This window comes from Panthera leo, chromosome D2, assembly GCF_018350215.1.
Source record: "Panthera leo isolate Ple1 chromosome D2, P.leo_Ple1_pat1.1, whole genome shotgun sequence".
Lineage (NCBI taxonomy): Eukaryota > Metazoa > Chordata > Mammalia > Carnivora > Felidae > Panthera > Panthera leo.
Window position 1 is genome coordinate 18,589,652 of NC_056689.1, and position 21,002 is coordinate 18,610,653.

At 46.5% G+C, this 21,002-nt stretch overlaps 1 protein-coding gene across 3 annotated transcripts; it reads left to right on the forward strand.

The window, feature by feature from the left end:
* The first annotated feature begins 682 nt into the window (after positions 1-682).
* LOC122202194 (centriole, cilia and spindle associated protein) lies at positions 683-17,878 on the forward strand. 3 transcript variants are annotated; one of them, XR_006194508.1, is made up of 4 exons: positions 683-1,132; positions 14,594-14,862; positions 16,349-17,145; positions 17,544-17,878. XR_006194508.1 is itself a non-coding variant. In XM_042908487.1 (4 exons), the coding sequence occupies exons 1-3, from the start codon at positions 745-747 to the stop codon at positions 16,523-16,525; spliced, it is 834 nt and encodes a 277-aa protein (XP_042764421.1). In that variant the 5' UTR covers positions 683-744; the 3' UTR covers positions 16,526-16,564; positions 17,544-17,878. The 3 variants fall into 3 exon arrangements, 1 of the variants encoding a protein (XP_042764421.1); XR_006194507.1 differs by having other exon boundaries at positions 16,349-17,073; XM_042908487.1 differs by having other exon boundaries at positions 16,349-16,564.
* The last annotated feature ends 3,124 nt before the right edge of the window (positions 17,879-21,002 follow it).

The window sequence follows — 21,002 nt, forward strand, 5'->3', positions numbered from 1 at the left end:
GCAGCGGGCGGGGGCCGAGACCGGGAGCGCGCGGGGGAGGCGTCTGCTCCCGGGGACTGAGGCGGCGCCTTCGCCTGCCGGCTGCCGCAGGGACGCGGGCCGCCGCGCCGTCGGCGACATCTTGCTCGGCAGGAAAGCGCGGGGGAGAGCGGGCCGCTCGGAGCTGCTGCGCCACGCGCGCGGAGGACGGGCCGGGGACGCAGGGCCAGGCCGGCGCGGGACCGAGGAGGTAAGCTCGGAGGGCGCCCCGAGGACCCCCCGCCCTTGCTTTGCCTCACTCCTGCCCCCGCCGGTCCCCGGCCTCCCGCGGCCCTGTCACACCAGCCCGCGGCCTCTGGCCGCCGTCCCCCGGGGTGACCCCCTCAGCCCCCGCAGTCCTGGCCGCTGCGCCCTCCTCCTGGAGCCTCCCGCGCGGTACCCCGCCGGGGCCGTCAGGACAGGGTCACGGGACGAGGCGCTACCTGGCCGGGTCCTCCCGGTCCCCGCCCCTTCCCGGGGCCGGCCGCCCGCTCCCTCCGCCCCCTCACCTCCGCCCCCGCCCGGGCCCGGCCCCCTCCGTCCGCGCCCCGCCCCTCCGTCCGCGCCCCGCCCCCGCCCGCCCCGTCCGGGCGGGGCTCCGGGTTTAAACGTCGCGGCGGGCCGGGTCGGCGGGAGGGGCGGGGCGGGTCTCTGTGTCGTGTCCCCGGCTCCGTAGGCGGCGGCGGCGGAGCGGAGCCGCGCGCGCTCAAGCCCGCGGGAGGCACCATGTCCCCGGGGAGCGGGGTGAAGAGCGAGTACATGAAGCGCTACCGGGAGCCGCGCTGGGAAGAGTACGGGCCGTGCTACCGGGAGCTGCTGCACTACCGCCTGGGCCGCCGGCTGCTGGAGCAGGCGCACGCGCCCTGGCTCTGGGACGACTGGGGCCCGGCCGGCGCCTCGGACGACTCGGCGTCGTCGGCGTCGTCGGGAGCCGGGGGCCCCGCGCCCCAGTTCGCCCCCGCCTCGCCGCCGCCGCCCGCGGAACCCGCGGCGCGGGAGGGGCCGGAACGGCGGGCGCGCGGGCCGGCGGAGGAGCAGGGCGCGGAGGCGCCGGAGGCCGGGGAGGCCCGGGACGCGGCGAGCGCGGAGGAGGCGGCGGACGGGGCTCTGCCAGGTACCGGGCCGGGAGGGGAGACGCGAGGGGGCCGGGAGGGGGCTGCCCCTGGCGTCCGAGCTGCCCAGCTCCGTGTCTCGCAGCGCTCAGGGCAAGCCCTTCCTATTTATTCATTTTTTGTTTTGTTTTCTGGTAGACGGAGAATGCGCCTCCCTAGCCGAAATAAGGGTGGTGTCAGCTCCGCCTCCGCCCTCCCGCCCTTATTTCCGTCATCGGGTGGCTCTGGGTTGAGCCCGCTGTGAACTGGGTTGAAGTGGCGCTGAACTCCGGGTCTTCCTCCGAGGGCGGTGGTTGCCTTAGTGAGCTCCGAAATCCCATCTATTTATATCTAAGCACCTTTTTTTTCCCCCCCGTAGAGGAGCCCAGCTTCCATCAGATTCTCAGAGGGGACCGAGCCCAAGAGGTTAAGGTCGCTGAGCCCAGCTTTCAGTCTCATGAATGGGGCCGCTGTTTTTCTGTGTTAAGTCCCTGACCTCGCTGCATTGTCCCTAAAGAGTATTTTGAATTTGTTGACGCAGGCGGTTGCGTAACTCCTGGTTGGTGGGAGAATATTCGTGCGAGGTGCTCTCCGCTTCTTGCCCACCCACTCGTCCCCCGTGCGCGCACCCCTCATCAAAAGGCTGCCGCGGGGTAGAGGTGGAGCCGTAGCTGGAAGATGGCCCTCGGGTGCTGTGCGTCTACTGTTTCTGCCCTGGTCCTCCTCCACCTCCTTTCCTGGCCAGACGATGGCAGAGTTGGGGTCTCAGCGCGGGAGGCCGGATGGACGGTCGCTGGTGCTTAGGGCCGGGTTAAATGCCTCAGGATGCAGCCTGGAGTAACCAGGGGTTCCTTCCTGCTACTTTCTAGCGTTGGCCAGACACTCCCCCCACCCCTCCCCCAGTCCCAATTCTCCACCCCCGTCCCGGGTCACTCGATTTTAAAGAGGCTTTGGCGAGAAAAGTAACCAAAATGTATTGACAGCTTATTATACCTCCAGTCGCTGATCGTAGAATATGTATTTTCTCGCTCAGCGTTCAAAACCATTCTAAGCGGTAGGGGTGTAATTTTTATCTCCGTTTCATAGATGAAGAAATGGAAGCTGGGGATAGATGATCAGTGACTTCAGTTTTGTTTGTTTACGGCACTGTGAAGCGGGGATTAATCAGCTTTTCAGTCTCTCATCGCAGCCCCTCTGCAAGAGGCTGGAAGAGAGAAAACTGAATCTTTTAGTCACAGAGCCAGCCTGCTTTGTTGCTGTTCTGTCATCTTCAGCCATTCTCAGTGCATCCTAGAGCTGCCTTTCCACCCTCACATAACCTGTAAATTCCCCAAGATTTGTGGCCGTGTAGTAGCTTCCCTAGCTAGCTTCTAGTAGCTTCCTAGCTTCAATGATCCCTGGTGGAAATCTGAATAACAGAAGGCAGAGGGGGCAGGGGCACATGCCTTCTGGTTTAGTCCTGCGGACACTGGCCTACCAGCTAAATTGTGAGATGTACTTGAGGTGCCTGTGTTTGCCTGAGTTCATGATTGTTTCGGTTTCCTTAGAGACACGGAATCCTCCTGGTGGCTGAGGTCAGTTATTTCTTATCTGCCGATATTTCTGGCTTAGGCATCAGGCAGAAGAAAGGATGTTTGTTGTGGCCAGGCCTCTCGGTGGCAGGACCATTGGCTTTGCTCCTGCCTGTTGATTCCTATGTCTGGCAAGACTGAAAATCCTTGTTTTTACGTGGATGGTTTTATATACCAGAATGATGAGTACCCTTGAGTTTCTATGAAACAAACCTTTGGTTCTTGTTTTTACTGAAGCCGTATGTACACATAGAAGCGTATAGTTCTGTATGGCTTGTTACAAGGATCCAGCAGACACACAGGCCAGCCCCCTGTTCCTTAGACGACCACTGCCAGCGCCTCTGGCTTTTCCTTTGGTGTTGATTTTTCTCCGGGTGACAAGGCTTTTGTTGACACTCCTTAATTTTTTTTCTTTCAGTCTTTAGCATTATCTATTGGCTTTCCTTTTTAACTCCCTCCTAACCCATTACACACGGGCCCTCCCCGCACCTGCTCAACAGTCGTCATGGAGTTTGTTACACCTACGACTGTATCTACCATATTGTGCCTGGAAAATGTTGTGCCAAGCCGCCCTGTATTGTCTGCCGTGACTCCTTTTTCTTTCTTTCACAATACAACCAACACATCAGGTTCGCTCTCGCTCTCGACATCTTAAGACATCCCTCCCAGCGTCTCTGACCTACTTCCATCTGGCCTGGTTGCTGCTCTCTCTTGCCTGCCTGGTTCCATGTTGGGCGGGCCCTTGGCTACCACCCCAGGGACTCCTTGGCTTCTCTTACGTAGGAGCCCTTGTGTGGCTCTCACATCATCTTCCTTCTTGGTTTACCCCTCCCGTTGGAACTTATCTTCTAGTAGCTTCCCGAGAAAGGGTATGTGCGAGGTTAATTTTCTGAGAGCTGGCATGTCAAACAATGTCAACAATAGCTTGTCAGACTATATGTCAAACAATAGCTTGTATTTCCGCCCTCATGATTTGGTGAGTTCGTGGCTGAGCCTGGAATTCTAGGTTGGAAGTACTGTCTCTAAAGAGTCTGGAGGCATTTGCTGTGTTGTGTTATAACTTGCGGTATTGCGCTAGGGTCCTGTGGTCTCCTGATTCTTGATAACGTGTCCCTACACTCAGGAAGCTTTTAGGGTCTTCCCTTTGTCCTTTGCGTTCTGAAATTTCTCCTTGATCTAGGTCTGTCTTCCTCCAGTGTGCTTGTGAGTCCTTGCAGTGAAACTCCTGCTTTGTCATTTTGGTAGGTTTTGTTTTTTCACCTCTGTTTCTGTTCCTGTTCCTTTCTTCTCGAACTCCTTAGTTGGATGTTAGACTTCATGAATTTCTCCTCTACCTTTCAAATATTCATCTGTCTTTTTCTTCTGTTTTTTTTTTTCTGGGCGATATTCTCAACCTTATCTTACAACTTTCTTTCTTTCTTTCTTTCTTTCTTTCTTTCTTTCTTTCTTTCTTTCTTTCTTTCTTTCTTTTTCTTTTATTTTAGAGAGAGTGAGAGACAGCGAGCGTGAGCAGGGGAGAGGGGCAGTGGGAGAGAGAGAGAGAGAGAGAGAGAGAGAGAGAGAGAATCTTAAGCAGGCTGCCTGCTCAGTGTGGTGCCCCCTCCCGCCCCCCCACCCCTCTTCTATTACTTTTTTTTTTTTTTTTTTCATCTGTGGGATTCTATTTATTTTTAAGTTAATTTTGTTTTCTGGACTTGCTACCTTCCCTCCCTACCTTCTTTCCCCCTCCCTTCCTCTTTTTATTCCTTTGTTATAAAGTTCATTTATTTATTTTGAGAGCGTGAGTGGGGGAGGGGCAGAGAGATGTGAGGCTTGAACTCAAGGAAACAGGAGATCACGACCCCTGAGCAGAAACCAAGAGTCCTACGCTTAACCAGCTGAGCCACCCAGGCGTCCCTCTTTTTATTCCTTCGTAAAAAATAGTATTCTCTTCTCAATTCATGCATATAGTGTCTTTTATTATCTTGCTGAGGATATTCCTAGAAGTTTTTTTTTATGTATTTTCTTCTCATTGTATTTCTACGGCCTAGTTTCTGGTTCCCCACCCTCTCCCCACTTGCGTTTCTTTTTGCTTTTAACCCTGTATTTCATGTTAGAGACCTTTTTGAAATGTCTGATGATCCTTGGCTTCTCACTCTTATTTAAGAGATGGGTATGAAAAAGCTGTCAGGACGTTTTATGCATGTGGTGGGTGTTACAGGAGTGTTCACTGTGGTATGCCTTGAAGCATGCTTTGGAGAGTCCTCTGAACTGTCTCTAATTCCTTCATATGTCTCCTTTCACTTAAATTTTATTTTTTAGCAAATTTACACATATGCATAATTTTTTAAAAATATGCTTAGAATGAAAAAAAAAAAATCTGACCTATTTCCCACCCATGCCCCTCGCTCCCGCGGATGCTCCTTCCGACTGTTTTTAGCTTTCCTTTCAGCGATGCCCACCCTCTTCTCATCTAGAGGCTTTTTATTTTATTTTCTTATTTTTTTTAACGTTTGTTTATTTTTGAGAGACAGAGCACCAGCAGGGGAGGGGCGGAGAGAGAGGGAAACACAGAATCCAAAGCAGGCTCCGGGTTCTGAGCTGTCAGCACAGAGCCCGATGCGGGGCTCGAACTCCTGAACCGGGAGGTCATGCCCTGAGCCGAAGTCAGACGCTTAACTGACTGAGCCACCCAGACACCCCTCCGTTGGCTGTTTAAATTTTATTTTAAACATTATATATTGACTTCCCATCATGGGAGATGATGTAGCTTAAGATCTTGGCTCTGCCACACCCACTCCCTGACATTTACCAGCACCCAGTTTGTCCCACAGTATTAACTACGTGACTATTTTGCTTAAAGCACGATTCTGTGTTTGAATTATTGTGGCTATGTAGAAGTATGCACAGGCGGGCCGTGTAGTATATTCTGACTACATTTTCTTTTTATTTATGTTTTTCCTGAAGTTAATCATTGTTTTACCTTTGTGTGTGTGTGTGTGTGTGTGCGCGTGTGTGCGCGTGTGTGTTTATATTCCCATGACTACTTCACCCTGAAATAGTCCGGTAGTATTTTAAAACTTGGCATATGCTAGACACATTAGGTGTTCTATTCATTTATTTTTCTTTTTTCCCTTGGAGACTTTTTTTTTTTTTTTTTTTAACCCCCATCCTCCTATTCCAATTTAGACATTGTGCTGTCAGTCTGGGACTTCTCTTCACTGTTTCAGTATTTCTTTTGCTCACATCCTTTCTCTGATCTCTCTTGTACATCTCAAGTGTTCGTTCGTGTGGCTTATCCCTTCCTTCTGGGGTAACATGTCCTCTGTAAGTCCTGAGAAAGTTGCATGGGAATAGAAATTTTGTGACCTTGCATGACCAAAAATGCCTGTATTATATCCAAAGGCTGGATTGATATTTTGCAAGGTAGGGAACTATAGATGAGAAATTTCAGTGTTTAAAGGTATTATTATATTGCATCCTAGTTTTTGGTCTTGCGTTTTAGAAGTACCATGCCATTCCAACACCTTGTGTATGTGACCTCTTTTTTGGGGGGGCGGAGAGAGCAGTTTTTAATAGATTCTCTTTATCCTAGGTGTTCTAACAGTCTATGTCTTCGTTTTTTTTTTTTTTTAAGTAAGGTCTACACCCAAGGGGCTTGAATACCAAGATCAAAGTCGCATGCTCTACTAACTGAGCCAGCCAGGTGCCCTTTATGTGTATGTCTTTTTTTAAAAAAAGTTTTTTAATGTTTATTTTAGAGAGAGAGAGACAGAGAGACAGAGCACAAGTGGGGGAGGGGCAGAGAGGGAGGGAGACACAGGCTCCAGGCTCCGAGCTGTCAGCACAGAGCCCGACACGGGGCTCGAACTCATGAAGTGTGAGATCATGACCTGAGCTGAAGTCAGATGTTTAACCGACTGAGCCACCCAGGCACCCCTGTCTTTTATCATTTATTGGGCTGACAAGTTGGTGGGCCTTTTTAGTCTGGAAACTTTTCGTTTAGTTCGGTAATATTTTCTAGTACTGTTTAAATAATTTCCTGTGCTCTATTTACTTTTTCTTTCTATATTTACTTTTAGTTGGATGGTGTAACTCCTGGATCAAACCTCTAACATTTTTATTTAAAACTTTTTTGATATTAGAATTTTGGGTTCTGTTTTCTGGAAGAACTCTTTAATTGTATCTTCCAATCTTTATATTGAAAATTTTAGTTCTACCATCTAATTTTGGAAAGATTACCTTTTTTTTTCTTTTGTCCCAAGTTTTATTTTTAAAAAGTAAAAAAAAAATGCGGGCACCTGGGTGACTCAGTGGGTTGAGCATCTGACTTTGGCTCAGGTCATGATCTCATGGTTCATGGGTTCGAGTCCTGCGTCGGGCTCTGTGCTGACAGCTGGGAGCCTGGAGCCTGCTTCAGATTCTGTGTCTTCCTCTTTCTCTCTGCCCCTTCCCCACTCGCTCACCTCTCTCTCTCTCTCTCTCAAAAATAAACATTAAAAATAAAAAAAAAATAACATCCTGTTCTTGGATTTCTTTTAACTCAAAAAAAAAAAAAAAAAGCCATAATTGAGAGGTCTGTTATATTTCATAGTCTTTTTGTATACTTTGGACTTTCTCTTTTTAGAGGATGTACTCAGATGTTTGCTCTTAGCCTGTCTGCTCGCATGTAAGAGTGAGACTTGAAGAGCTTTCCAGGAGCTCTGGCTGTGGGGGTGGTTGTTGACTAATTGGATGAGGACGAGCTGTTTCTCTGGGGGACTTAAACATAATAAGTACCCATTTTTCTTGTGTTCACCTCCCCAGATGGCAACCCTCCAGTCTCCTGCCTGGGGCGGGGTACAAGCCTGGCTGTCAGCATTCGGGGAGCAAGAGTTGGGGAAAGGGAGGAGGGGCCTTGTTCTTTACCACATAAACCTGTTTTTCAAGAAGGTGTCGCCCTTTACTTTTCCTGTGCCTCGTATCTCAAGCCCCTACCCACTCTGCTTCTCCATCTCTGGGGAGTAACCCACATGCCTTCTGAGCTAGGAGAGGGGCAATCATGTGGCATACCGACTGGAGGAAAGACTTTGCAGGAAGTGTCAACAACAACATAACCGAGTGACCCTGAAAACTAGTGGCTTAAAATTCCACTGCCCATTTATTACTGCCCACGGTTTCTGTGGGTTGGAACTTGCCCTGGGCACAGGGGATGCCTTGTTTCCACTCTGTGCCGTCTGCAGCCTCTGCTGGAAGGTGCCAGGGCTGGGGGCTGGCTGCTAGGGCACTCGCTTGTGACATCTTCATGCACCTGGCCTTCCTCATAATGTGCTGGCTGGCCTCCAAGGGCAACTGTTCCTGAGAGAGAGCAGGGCACGTGCTGGGCTGCCCTTTGTGACTTATCACCAGAAGCCATGGACCACTTCTTTCACCCCATTCCTCGCTTATGAAAGTCTGCCCAGGTTCAAGGGGAAGCATCCACCCCCCCCCCCCCCCCCCCACCAATCTCAACAGGCACGTTCATATTATGTTGTCAGAAGAGCATGTGGGTTGGGGGGCCTGGGCAGCTTAGTGGTTTCAGCGCCCGGCTTCAGCTCAGGTCGTGATCTTACGGTCTGTGGGTTCGAGTCCTACATCGGATGTGCTGACAGCTGGGAGCCTAGAGCCTGCTTCGGATTCTGTGTCTCCCTCTCTCTCTGCCCCTCCCCTGTTCACGCTCTGTCTCTCTCTCTGTCTCTCTCAAAAATAAACATACATTAAAAAAAAAAAAAAAAAGAGCATGTGGGCTGGGACACTGATTAATGCTGGACCTTTGGAAAAGGCATTCCATTACACTGGCCTTCTGCCTCATTTTCTATTTCCTTTTGGGGTTCAGTGTGTCTCCTGTGGGACTTTCTCCCACAGGGAGTTAGGATTCGTCCTACTCAGTTCTCAAGGTCACTTCTACATCCTCATCTATGTTCCAGCTTCCAGAATTGTATGGACACCTGCTGCCTGGTGTCATTGTCTCCCTTGCTTTTTGTCCTATGGGTTATGCGTTTTTTCCTTCACTTTAGTGGGCTTTTGGGAGGAAGGGACTATATGCACATGTCATCAGTGCGTATTAAGCCTAAATTCCATTTGCTGTATTTTTACTTAGATTTAGTAAAAAAAAAATTTTTTAATCTTTATTTTTGAGAGAGAGAGAGACAGAGAGAGAACAGGTGGGGGAGGGTCAGAGAGAGAGGGACACAGAATCTGAAGCAGGCTTCAGGCTCTAGGCTGTCAGCACAGAGCCCAACGTGGGGCTCGAACTCACAAACTGCGAGATCATGACCTGAGCCAAAGTCGGACGCTTAACCGTTTAACTGACTGAACCACCCAGGCGCCCACTTAGGTTTATTTTTTACTTCCTTCTTGATCAGTCTTGCCAGAGACTTGTGAATTTTATTAGTTTTTTTCCCCCCCAAACTAACTCTAGACTCTGTGGATTTTCTTTATTAATATGTCTTTATTGATCCATGATCTTTTCTTCCCTTACGCTTTGTAAGATGGGTGCTTAGCATTGATTTTTTTTTTTTTTTCCTGCCTTTCTTTTTGGATATGTTGATTTCAGGTTGTAAATTTCCCCACAGTTACTGCTTTAGCTATACTGTCAGTTGAGTAGGATGAATCTTAACTCCCTGCAGGAGAAAGACCCGAGTTTTGTTATATAGTATTTTATTTACTTAAGCAAAATCATTATGATTCTTAAAATACGTGAAAAAATTAATAAACCTTAACATTTATGTATATAATACAAACATAAGGAAATGTATTTATCTTTAAAAAAAAAAAAGGACTGGGGCGCCTGGGTGGCTCAGTCGGTTAAGCGTCCGACTTCAGCTCAGGTCACGATCTCACGGTTCGTGAGTTCAAGCCCCACATCGGGCTCTGTGCTGACAGCTCAGAGCCTGGAGCCTGCTTCAGATTCTGTGTCTCCCTCTCTCTCTGCCCATCCCCACTCATGCTGTGGCTGTCTCTGTCTTAAAAATAAATAAAACATTTAAAAAGTTAAAAAAAAAAGTTACTTATTTTTGTTGTTTTATCAAGGTGATTTACACTATAATTACACCATAATTACCTACTATATAGAGGGGACATTCTGTGTGATTTCAATTTTGTAAATGTATTAAGATTTGCTTTAGAGACTCAGATGCGTAAATTCTTGTAAATGTTCCACTTCACCACATTATATATTCTGTAGTTATGGGCTGCAGGGTTGTATGTATAGCCATTCGGTCAAATGTGTTAATTCTGTTGTTCAGATTCTTCAAAACAGACCCTCCAATAAAACTGAGCGGCCCGGTGGACGTGTTGTCTCTTTGTATCATCCGGCACGGTAGTTCCTAGCCACGTGGGGTTATTGAGCACTTAAACTCTGATCGGCTTAACTAAGGAATCGAATCTTTACTTTTATTTAATTTTCCTTTACGCTTATAGTTGATAGCCACGCGTATCGGCTAGCACAGCCCTATACCAAGACTGAATTTATTTTTGACTGTCCTGTCAGCTCCTGAGAAAGGGGCATTCTAATCCTCTCCCACAATGGCGATGACCGCTGTTTTTGTTCCTCTGAGAAGGTCTTTGGTTTCAACTTCAGCCCTCCAGGTAAGATCTTGACCCGTAGGTTCACATGCACTCATCTGACAGCAGGCAAGAGTTTCATAAATATTAATATTGGGCTGATAGGTTCTGTCTCTTCTGCATTTTCCGTCCTTGTCTCCTGCTGCTGCAGACGTACTTGGGTCGGTCTTTTTCTTTTAAGTGTTACGGAGAGTAAACGCAACGATTTGATAGCCTGTAAATGGAAAATCGCTCCCGCTGGCCCTTCCTTCTTGTCTTCTGTCCTTACGAGGCCGCCCATCTTTTGCAGTACGTTCATAAGCGCGTTTGCAAAATTATTTGTAGGGATAACTTGGCCCAGGGTCTCTAGAGAAGAGTTGACTTCTTTGTACCGGGCGCCTGTGGACCCTCGGGATTTTGAACATCAGTCTTTGTTTATCTGTCGGGGGGAGGGCTGGTCCGGTAGCTCACGGTTAGCAGAACTAGCCTCCACCTTGTCTAGTATGCAGCCCACCGTGACCTGGTGCCCCCACCCCACCCCGCGTCCCCCTCTGTCAGCAGTAGGCGGCCTGCTTGCCCAATGCCGAGTCTCTTCCCCCTCGTCTGACGGACTCCCCCCCCCCCCCCCCCACGGTGTTGAACACTGTTCACGGCTGCCTCCTTTACCAATGCTCTTCCCGTAGTTTTTCTCCTGGTGAGTTTTTCTCCTTTTCTAGCAATTCTTTCTCCCTCTTAGGCTCTCCTCCTTCAGCCTGGCTGCTCCTTAAATAATGGTGGCCCCAGGGGCCTGACTCACTGTCCCCTCCTCTGACTCCACGTTGCTTCCTGGATGATCTGTTCCACGTCCAGACCTCAGCTCCCACCTGCTGGCTCACTACCTTGTCTCCTGGCTTCATGGGCTGAGTTGTTCCAGATGTATCTCCCATCCGACGCCGCAAGTATCCTGTCTTTATCCTTGGGTGGACCTCTGTCAGAGGATAGCAGGACCATCCCCACTAAACATCTGTGGGAGCTGTGGACTCCTCTTTGCTCCCAGGGCCGCGGGGTGTCTGTCGTCTTCACTGGTCTGTCGCAGTGTTGCTGGGCCGTCTGCTCTGGAGAGGCCTCGGTACCACCCGCTCGCTGTTCTGGTCAGTGTGTGGTTCACAGATGCCCAGTGAGTCTGAGCACCTGCCAGGCTCGGTGGGCCCCCTTCTGGTCCTTTCTCTCCCCTCTCCACCCCTACCGTGACTCCTGGGCCCCACTGGCCCCCACTTCCCACCTCACCCCCAGACTGCCGTTGTTTGCTAGCTGGCCTTTCTGTCCTCCCCTCTCTCACTCATCCTTCACGTTGGTAGCTGGAGGCCATATCCGTAAAATGCAAATAGGGCCATGTCGCTTTTTCAGCTTACAATCCTTTAGTGATTCTTCATCATTTTCAGGATAAAATGAAACTCCTGAGTTTGGTGTGGAAAGTCTCCTCCTTTGCCACCCGCCCCATGCCTTCATCCACAGACTCTCTCTGGACCTGTCATTTTGAACTATTTATATTCCCTTTTCTTTCCGGGCCTTTGAACAAGACATTCCCTCTTGTTGGGACTCTCTTTTTCTCTTTTCTTCCTGACTGGTTTGTCCTTTAACCTAAATCATTATTCCCTTCTCTGGGCAGGCATCTCTGGAAGACCTGTGTTAGACACATACAGACCAGGAGAGGAAGAGAAGGAAGGGAACTTTGGTAGAGTCAAGGTCATTGCTGAAGATAGAAGATAGAAATGACAGACAACAATCTGTCAAGACTTCCCACTTGTGCCCCAATGTCTTGACTTCCTATTCAGGGGCTTACTCTAAAGGGAATGTGGGCAATAAATATAAATAAATAAATAAATAAATAAATAAATAAATAAATAGAATGTGGGCAAAAAAATAAATAAATAAAAATAAATAAATAAAGGGAATGTAGGCAGAAGCAAGAAAAGAATCACAACCAGAAATAGGAAGGGACAAGAATGTGTCCTAAAGAGGTGATGAGGTTTTAGAATAGCAATCTGTAAATCATCACCTAGAGTCAAATTCCGGAGCATTTGAAGTGAGGGGTATCCTTAAGACCTAAACAGCTCGGGTAAGTGAAATGGAGTTGTAGATGCATAAGGAGCCATTATTCAAAAGACTGAAATTAAATCACTCTATTGCATCATACACACAAATTAACTCAAGTGGATTAAAGACTCGGATGTAAGACCTGAAACCATAAAATTCCTAGAAGAAAACATGGGCAGTGAGCTCCTTGGCAATTGGTCTTAGCAATGTTTTTTTTTTCTGGATCTGATTCCAAAGGCAAAGGAAACAAAAGCAAAAATAAATGGGACTACAACAAGCTGAAAAACCGTGCAGCAAGGGAAAGCATCAACGGAATAAAAAGGCAACCCATTGAATGGGAGAAGATATTTGCCTAAGGGGTTAAATATCCAAAATACATCAAGAACTCACACAACTCAACAACAAAGCACCAAACAACCCAAGTGAAAACATGTGCACGGGGTGTGAATAGACATTCTTCCAGAGAAGATCCACAGATGGCCGGTAGGCATGTGTCAGGATGTTAAACATCAGTCATTAGCAGGGCAGCACAAATCAAAACCACAATCAGATATCTCCTCACACCTGTTAGAATTGCTATTACCAAAAAGGCAAGAGATGACAGGTGTTGTGAGGATGTGGAGGAAAGGGAACCCTCCTATACTTGGTGGGGATGTAAGTTGGTACAGCCACTATGGCAGACAATATGGAGGGAGATTCCGCAAAAAGGTAAGAGGAGAACTAACCATATTATCCAACCATTTCCCTTCTGGGTATTAAGCTGAGGAATACAAAAACACTAATTCGAAACGATATAGGCACCCCCGTGTTTATTCTAGCATGAGTTACAATAGGCAAGATAGAGAAACAACCCTAAGTGTCCACCGGTTGTCGTTGATGAGTGGGTAAAGAAGATAAGGGATATATACACACAATGGAGCGTTCATTACCCAGCCACAAAAAGAAGAAGGAAATCTTCCATTTGGGACACCACGGGTGGGTCTAGCAGGTTTCAGACCAAGTGAAAGAAGTCAGACGGAGAAAGACAGATGCCATGTGATCTCACCTAGAAAACAAGACAAAGGAACAAAACAAAAGCAAACTCCTAGATCCAGAGAACAAGTTGGCGGTTACCAGAGGGGAAGGGAGTTGGGGGAAGGCTGCGTGGCTGAGGGGACTCAACTGCATGGTGATGGATGGTAACTAGACTTAGCGTGGTGATCAGTCTGTAGTTTCTACAAATACCAAATTATAGTGTTGTGCACCTAAAGTTCATATGATGTTATATGCCGATCTTATGTCAGTAAAAACAACCAAACAAAAAAAATGGAAATTCGGGCCGAAATGAAACATGGGATCACGAAGCGTTGAAACAGCATCATATAACTTTTACCACAAATAAAGGGTCTATAGAAAGTAATGAGTGGCCAAATGATAAAATGTTGTTAAGGGAAGTAGGTATGTTTTAGAGTACATCCTTCATGTCTGACGTTCACCTCAGAAAGGGCAGTCCCATTTTCCTTCAGGATTGCTCCAGCTCTGCTGGCAGGCTTGAGGGCTGTGTAGACCCTGGGCCCGGATTCGTGCAGTCATTTCTATCGCACGTGTTGGGGAAGCCCTCTTAAAACAGGAGCCCACACCTCCAGCTCTTCATGCTGGGAATCCATAGTGAGTAACTATGGAAACCGCTCCCTATTGTGACTGAGGACTGTTCAAACTAAGGTGGGCAGCTTGCTCTTTCTTACAGCATGGTAAGAGCCACAGGGAGCTCTCCATATTCATGGCACCTCAAAAAGAAATGAAATTGAGCCCGTTAAGAGCCGTAAGGAGGTTTCCGTAATCATGGTGCACCAGAAAGAAACGGGATCCCGGAACTTGAGTTGAGTGACTTAACACCTAACCTTTTACATCTGCTGAGAGATTACCGCAAATCCCGATCTGTTTCTGAAGTGAGGCCTTGATGATTGGACTTCCCTTGGGGTTGTGGAGAAAGCCATTAGGCTGTGGTGCTTTTTAGGTTTTAATATTTAATTGGGATGCTTGATATCGGACTGTGAGCGAGAGTTGTGGCTTTTGAATAGGTTTGGTCCAGCCTTGGTGGATTTGCTGTTGATTTTAAAATGGGTTAGACCATTTGAAAGGTATAACCCTGGCTTGGTTTTGTATTTCTTCCTTACTTGGACTCGTGAATTGAGCTGTTACGGCATGAAGCGTTATGAATTTCACAACCCAGCTCTTTGAAGTGATTATATAGAAACGTGATTTTAAAGCATTCTCGTCTTGTTTTATCTCCTTTTTTTTTTTTTTTTTCAAAAGCACTGCCAGTGAAGGACATAAAAGAAAAACCTGAACAACAGGTCAGAGCAAAAGAGACTGACAAGTTACCCAGCAGTACTGAACCTCGACAGCAACCAAGTGCCTTATTTGCTAGAGGAAATAGGAAAGCAGCCAAAAGTCCTCAAAGATCATCAACTAAAATAAAGGAGAAGAAGCATCCGTTTGCTCTTTATGGGTGGGGAGAAAAACAGACCGATACAGGAAGCCAAAAAACTCACAACGTCTGCGCGTCTGCCCCCGTGCATGAGGTGGGTTTGTGGGCACCTGGCCGTCACTGCTTTTCCTTGGAGGCTGGGGGTTGGGCTGCGTTCCCGTCAGCGGGTGTCCTATTCTGTGATCACCGCGGTGCTTTGGGGTCATGGTAGATCTTAGGAGATGGCAGGGTGGGCCAAGGAAAGCCTGGAATTTGGGCATCTGATTGGCAAACAGATTGAGGGTGTCAGCTCCCTGGAGATCGAGGGGTGTTGCTGGAATTAGCTGGGATTCAGAAGATTTACCAACATGGAACCAGGAGAAGAAGTGGCTGGAGTCAGGGTTTTCAAGTTCTGGGGGGTGGTGGGGGGGCGCAGGTGCAGAGGAGGAGCCCAGCGGGGCTGGTGGCTGCCCGTGTAGATGTGCCGTGGGCCTCTTAACAGGTTTCTGGTTCCTGTGGCTTTGATAACTAGTATTCCTCGACTCCCTTGTTATCTTTTGTTAGATTGATTCTGTAGTTCTTGGCACCTACTGTAGATTCCCTTTGGCTCTTTGAGTTCAATTCGGATGATTGTGTTTTCCCCTGCTCATCCACAGCCAGTGCCTTTTACTCATTGGAGCCTTAGTTGTCCTCTTTTTTTTTTTTTTTTTTTTTTTTCATGTTAATTTACTTATTTTTGAGAGAGAGCACAAGCTGGGGAGAGAGAGAGGGAAACTCAGAATCCAAAGCAGGCTCCAGGCTTAGCTGTCGGCACAAAGCCCGACCCGGGCTTGAACCCACGAACCGTGAGCTCATGACCTGAGCCGAAGTCAGACACTTAACCGACTGAGCCACCGAGGTGCCCCCAGTTGTCCTCTCAGTCCCGAGAACACGTCTGACCAGAGGTCTTCATGTGTGCAGCCATAAAGCAATTACATATGTTAGCACTGACATGACTAAGTCGGCCTAAAGCAAAGAACGAATGAAAAGAAGCAGAAAATACAAAGAATTTGAATTCTGATGAATTACCATGATCAGATTTTTGCTGAACAGACTTCTCAACGAACCCTAGCAGATGGTGTTATTTGGAGTGATATTTGAGACAATGGAGCTGTGGTTTAACAAAAGACTCTGGCTATTGCATGGGATTAAGTTCAACAGAGTTCGTCTGTAGCATGAAACGTCTTAAGTGGTAAAAGTCCTTTAATGGAATACTTATCCAGGCTTACTGCTAAGCATCTTCAATAATTTTCCAGAGCCAGTTTCTAGAGACACATGCAAATTAGTTGCTTACCACTTATACCTAAAATTTAATGTCCGTTTTTTATTGTTTAGCGTCTTGGTCACTGACCAGGGGCAAGGGAATGGCTTTTCTGGAGGAGCTGTTATACCTAGGAGAAAGGGATATGATGAAGCCGGGCTGGCCTCTGGCCTGCTTCAGGTGACCTGGGGGTAGTAAATATTCATCGCAAATATTCTTGAAAATGAGTATAAAAGCCACGTAAGTTGTTATACTTTTATTTTAGAAGTAACAATACTCTTTTTATTTTTGAGTAATTTAGATTCATGAATCAGCATTACGAGCCAAGAACAGAAGACAGGTGGAAAAAAGGAAACTGGTCACTCAGAGGCAGCGCGCTCACTCTGTAGACGTGGAGAAAAACAGAAAGATAAAGCCTTCCTCCTCGGAGAACCCATGGATGACAGAGTACATGAGATGCTATTCGGCAAGAGCTTAAAGGCCGAAACAGTTGCTGGGACAGCCTCTTCAAAAGAGTGTAAATGAAAAAAAAAGAAGAAACAAAACAAAAGAAAACAGACGTAGATTTAAGAAACCAGCTGATTATGCAAGGTTTTCCGTAGGGAATGTCCAAAAGATTGCTCTATTTCAGTGAACCCTGGTCACCTACCTCAGCAGTAGGGCGACAGTTGAAGCCATAGATATTTGGTTATTTATGAAGCTCAGTCCCTAATATTTGATATTCTTATAAGGGTTTTTGTTTTAAAGCATCTTAATCTTTTCAGATACCGCCACCGAATGCCTTTAAATGGCTATTGATGCTTAACATTCAGTATTCTCTGTCAGTGTAGCCGGAGCCTGTTTTCATCCTGTCCTGAGTAACTTTCCAGATTCCATAGTGAGGAAGATCATTCCGACCTGTAGCTTAAGACTCATTTTCCTTACTCGTGGTTTTCTGCGTGAAAGAACGGCTCATCGAAAGGGAGTTTCGACGCTAACATCGATTCCTTGTATAGTGACGCCAGAACCCCCGCAGTTCCTGAAAAAGTAAACTTACTCGTCTTTCAATTATGGCACCACTTTACACAGACCGTGATATTTAAGAATTATCTGGGCTGGGTGAGGGTCCTCTTTTCCCTTTAAATTGTCATCTGGGCACTTTCTATCTCATGCAGATTTTAATAGATCGAATGCAGTCCCGTACGTAAAGTGCCAGTGCGGTGTGTCGAGAGGAGTACTGAACTTCTTTTGTGAAACTTTTCTTTTTATTATTGCAACTTTCTTAACACATAACGGGGGAAGCAGCTCCTTGCTGCGGTCCAGCCTTTTGGCATATACGCGCCGCGGACTCTTGCCTCTTCTTTAATAGTTGGCCGTGACATTTAGAACTTCCCGTGTGAAATTTCACTTAGCGATGTTGAGGTGGTCTTGCGCACGGGGGGGTGGGGGGGGGATGACATCCAGATACCAGTTAGAGATGTGGCTTACCCCTACTTTCCCCACTCTTTCCTCTACAGAACTCATTCCTAACAAAGCCTTGACGATGTACGTTGTTCAGACTTCCGCTGAAATGCATTTCTCCCGGATTCCTAGCCAGTGGAATGAGACGATGGTGGTGTTTGTCTAGGCACGGATGTTGAGCATGTAAAGAAAGCGCTCCTTCCCTGGTACATTTCCTTTGGGGTAGAACAAAATGGTTTTAAGGAATGCTGGTTTCCACCCAGCCGATACAGGAATCTACAGGAAGGAAGCGTGCCGAATTCTCTGGAAGAGGGAAAAAAGGTCCTTTGCCTGGGCCAGGTTAGCACCTGTAGATGGGTGAATAAAATTTGCTATTAGGTGTGAGGTTGAACATTCCCTTGCTGTTTTTACTCTGGATCTTTGAAGTGTTGTCAATTTTTACTCTTTTTTTTTTTTTTTTTAAAGTAGGCTCCAGGCCCAGTGTGGGGCTAGAACTCATGACCCTGAGACCAAGAGTATGCTCTACCAATTGAGCCAACCAAGCCCCCCATAGTCAATGTTTAGAACACAATTATGTTGTATTCCACATAAAATCTTCACACGATGTCCTCTTACAACTGTGTAAGCTTTGAAAACTCAAGAATCGTGAGCTTTAAAAAAAAGAAAAAAGACTTTTTAAATACTTGCATCGTTCTGAGGTGAATCCTTTTACATAGAGAGCTCTCCTAATCATTGAGATGGCTATTTAACAGGAAGTTCTATATGTTGGTCCAAAACAACCCTGCTAATAATCCTGGTGAACGTTACTGTCATTATTAAAGTCCTTAAACACTGCAGGTACCTAACGATCAAATTAACGGGGCATTGTGATGGTGCAGCTGACTGTGAAAACTGTTCCTTCCAAAGCCCTTCGTGCACGTTTGTGTTTAGGCATCCAGCTCAAGCGTTCCTGTTGCACCTGACAATCTCCGGGAAGATGGCCTTGGGTGTAGGTCAGGTTCCACACTGACGGGCTGCCTTAGAAACCCAGCTTCCTCTCGGCTTTACCAAGCCGGACTCCCTCCCCTTTAGGGAACAGGCTCGTATTTAATGTGCTTCCTTACTACTGGCAACTCCAGATGGAGACAAAACCTAGAAGGCAATATTGGCCAGTCTTACCCCTTTTTTAAGTAGAAGACCAATGGGCAGGATTTTTAAAGTACTTTTCATGTGCATGAACAATGAGTACATCAGCCTGAATTAACTGTGAGTCCCCTTCCCATGTCCAAGTCATTAGTTGGTGAGGGTGTCTTTTTAGGGGTGAAAATCACCTTTGGAGCCCATGAAGTTTTTTAAGCGGTAACCATTTGATGGTCTGACTGTTCCCTTCATTCTAGAAACTTAATGTTCCTAATTCTTATAAATCGTGTTCCTAATTCTTGGGACAGCGTGGAAGACAGCAAGCTAGTTTAAAATTACCTTTCATGTTGAAAAGTCTGAAACTGAAAATCCAGTGAGAATATGGAATAAAATAATTGCTGCCTAAGATTCTCTTTTTTAAATTTTGGTTTTAAAATTAAAAGTTTGCCATAAACATGGTTTCTGTGTTACTTTTATTAAAAGCAGTAATCGGATACTAAGTAACATCTAGCAACTCCGCTGGACCAAGGCAAATGACAAGTAAATAGAAATCTATTTCTTTTTTTGAAAAAATAGTTTGAAATACTTTTTTAAGTGTATCTTTATTTATTTTGAGAGACAGAGCAAGCAGGGGACGGACAGAGAGAGAGGGAGACAGAATCCCAAGCAGGCGCCGCACTGCCAGCACAGAGCCCGATGCGGGGCTCGAACTCGCAAACCACGAGATCATGACCTGAGCCAAACTCAAAGAGTCGGACGCTTAACCGACTGAACACCCAGGCGCCCCTATTCTTTCATTTTAAACCTAAAAGGCTGCTCTTATTTAGGAGGTATCAAAATACTCGGTACCTCTGGGTTTTATACACACACACACACACACACACACACACACACACACACATATACTCCTATATATATAAACTCCACCGCGGTAACATTTCTAAGTACATATATACATTTTTTAAAAGTTTACTAAAGGTATAATAGGGTATAGATTCTCTTAATTGCTCATGATGTAGTAGGCACCTATTTATGGTACTTCATATGTAATACCTTTGTCATTGTTTCATTAAATAAAAATTGCCAATAACTTGAAAGGTGTGTGTGTGAGGTCACTCAAACTCTGTAAACTGCACGGAAGAATGGTGTCCGTGAGCCATTAGACGTCACCACCCCCCCCCCCCCAAAAAAAAAACCTCTCCTCCCCAAACAGAATTTTGTGCAATTGGCAGAGTTTAAAAAAAAAAAAAAAAATTCTAGTGATAACCTTCCTCCTTTGACTTGAAATGCTGTACTGAGCATAAACTTTAAAAATGGAATGTTATCGTACTTGGTATTTAAAATGTTCAAAAGTATTATTGGCAAGGAGGCAGAGAGGCGAAGCATATGTTAGAAGTGAAAACAACTTTTCTGAGTAAAAAATAGTTTTACACTGGATTAGATACAAAATGGTGCTAATGTTTCTTTATCTTGATTCTGTGTTTGGTTTGATACTAAAATGCTAATGCCTGACTCATAAGGCCCCTGCTGTATAGTTTGGTGATAAGTTAACATTTAAAAAGCAATACTGGGGCACCTGGGTGGCTCAGTTGGTTAAGAAGCAATACTAAAAATGTGACCTGATCATTTCAAATGCTTTTGAAGTGGAGTTTTTGGACAGCAGAGTGAATAGGGAGTAATACAGTGTAAGAACACACTTAATCCCGAATTCTAGGCAAGGAGCTATGTCGAGATTATTGGCCCAGATTTGCTCCCTTCAAGCCTAGTAGTGTAAAAGGGAAATAAGTTACTTCTTTAACGCTTATTTCCATTTTGAAAGTCAGGACACCTGCATGAAGACATTGGAAGCCTCTCTTGAGATTTCTTTTACAATTTGCAAAACTGTACTTAAGAACAGTCCCTCCCGCCTCGCCCCGCCCCCCCCCCCCCCCCCCCCGCCATGTTGTTTTATGGTTATTTTGAGTAGTGCCTTCCCTTTAACATCCTGAAGGAATATAAGGCCTGCTTACGATCCCCAAGCTCAGGCGATGAGAATTCTGGGTTGTCTTTTCGAAGAACTACGTATTTGCTTGTAGCTTCTATGTAATATCACAATTGCTTGGAAAAATGTGAATAAACTTAGGATTATGGGCTGAAACTTCTGTGGGAAATACTTCTGAGTAGTAGATCAATGGCTGTGTGTACGATGCGTGATCACATTGACTCCTGAACGGGTTTTTTTTCCCTCCGACAAATGTTACCAAGATACATTACACCCAGGAAAAGATGCTTTCTGGATATCCGCTTTGAGTTGAACGATAAGTGTTTCGTCGTCTTTTCGCTCACGTCTTCCCATTTTGAAAATTACAAAAGCAATAATGCATGCATGCTTAGAATCGTTCAAAAAGAGGTACGGC

What these genes read in the sequence shown, in the direction of transcription:
- LOC122202194 (XM_042908487.1), top strand. Translation starts at nt 745, where the DNA reads ATGTCCCCGGGGAGCGGGGTGAAGAGCGAGTACATGAAGCGCTACCGG. An exon ending in GGCGGACGGGGCTCTGCCAG is followed by an intron (nt 1,133 to 14,593) that starts GTACCGGGCCGG and finishes TTTTTTCAAAAG; the next exon opens with CACTGCCAGTGAAGGACATA. An exon ending in CGTCTGCCCCCGTGCATGAG is followed by an intron (nt 14,863 to 16,348) that starts GTGGGTTTGTGG and finishes TGAGTAATTTAG; the next exon opens with ATTCATGAATCAGCATTACG.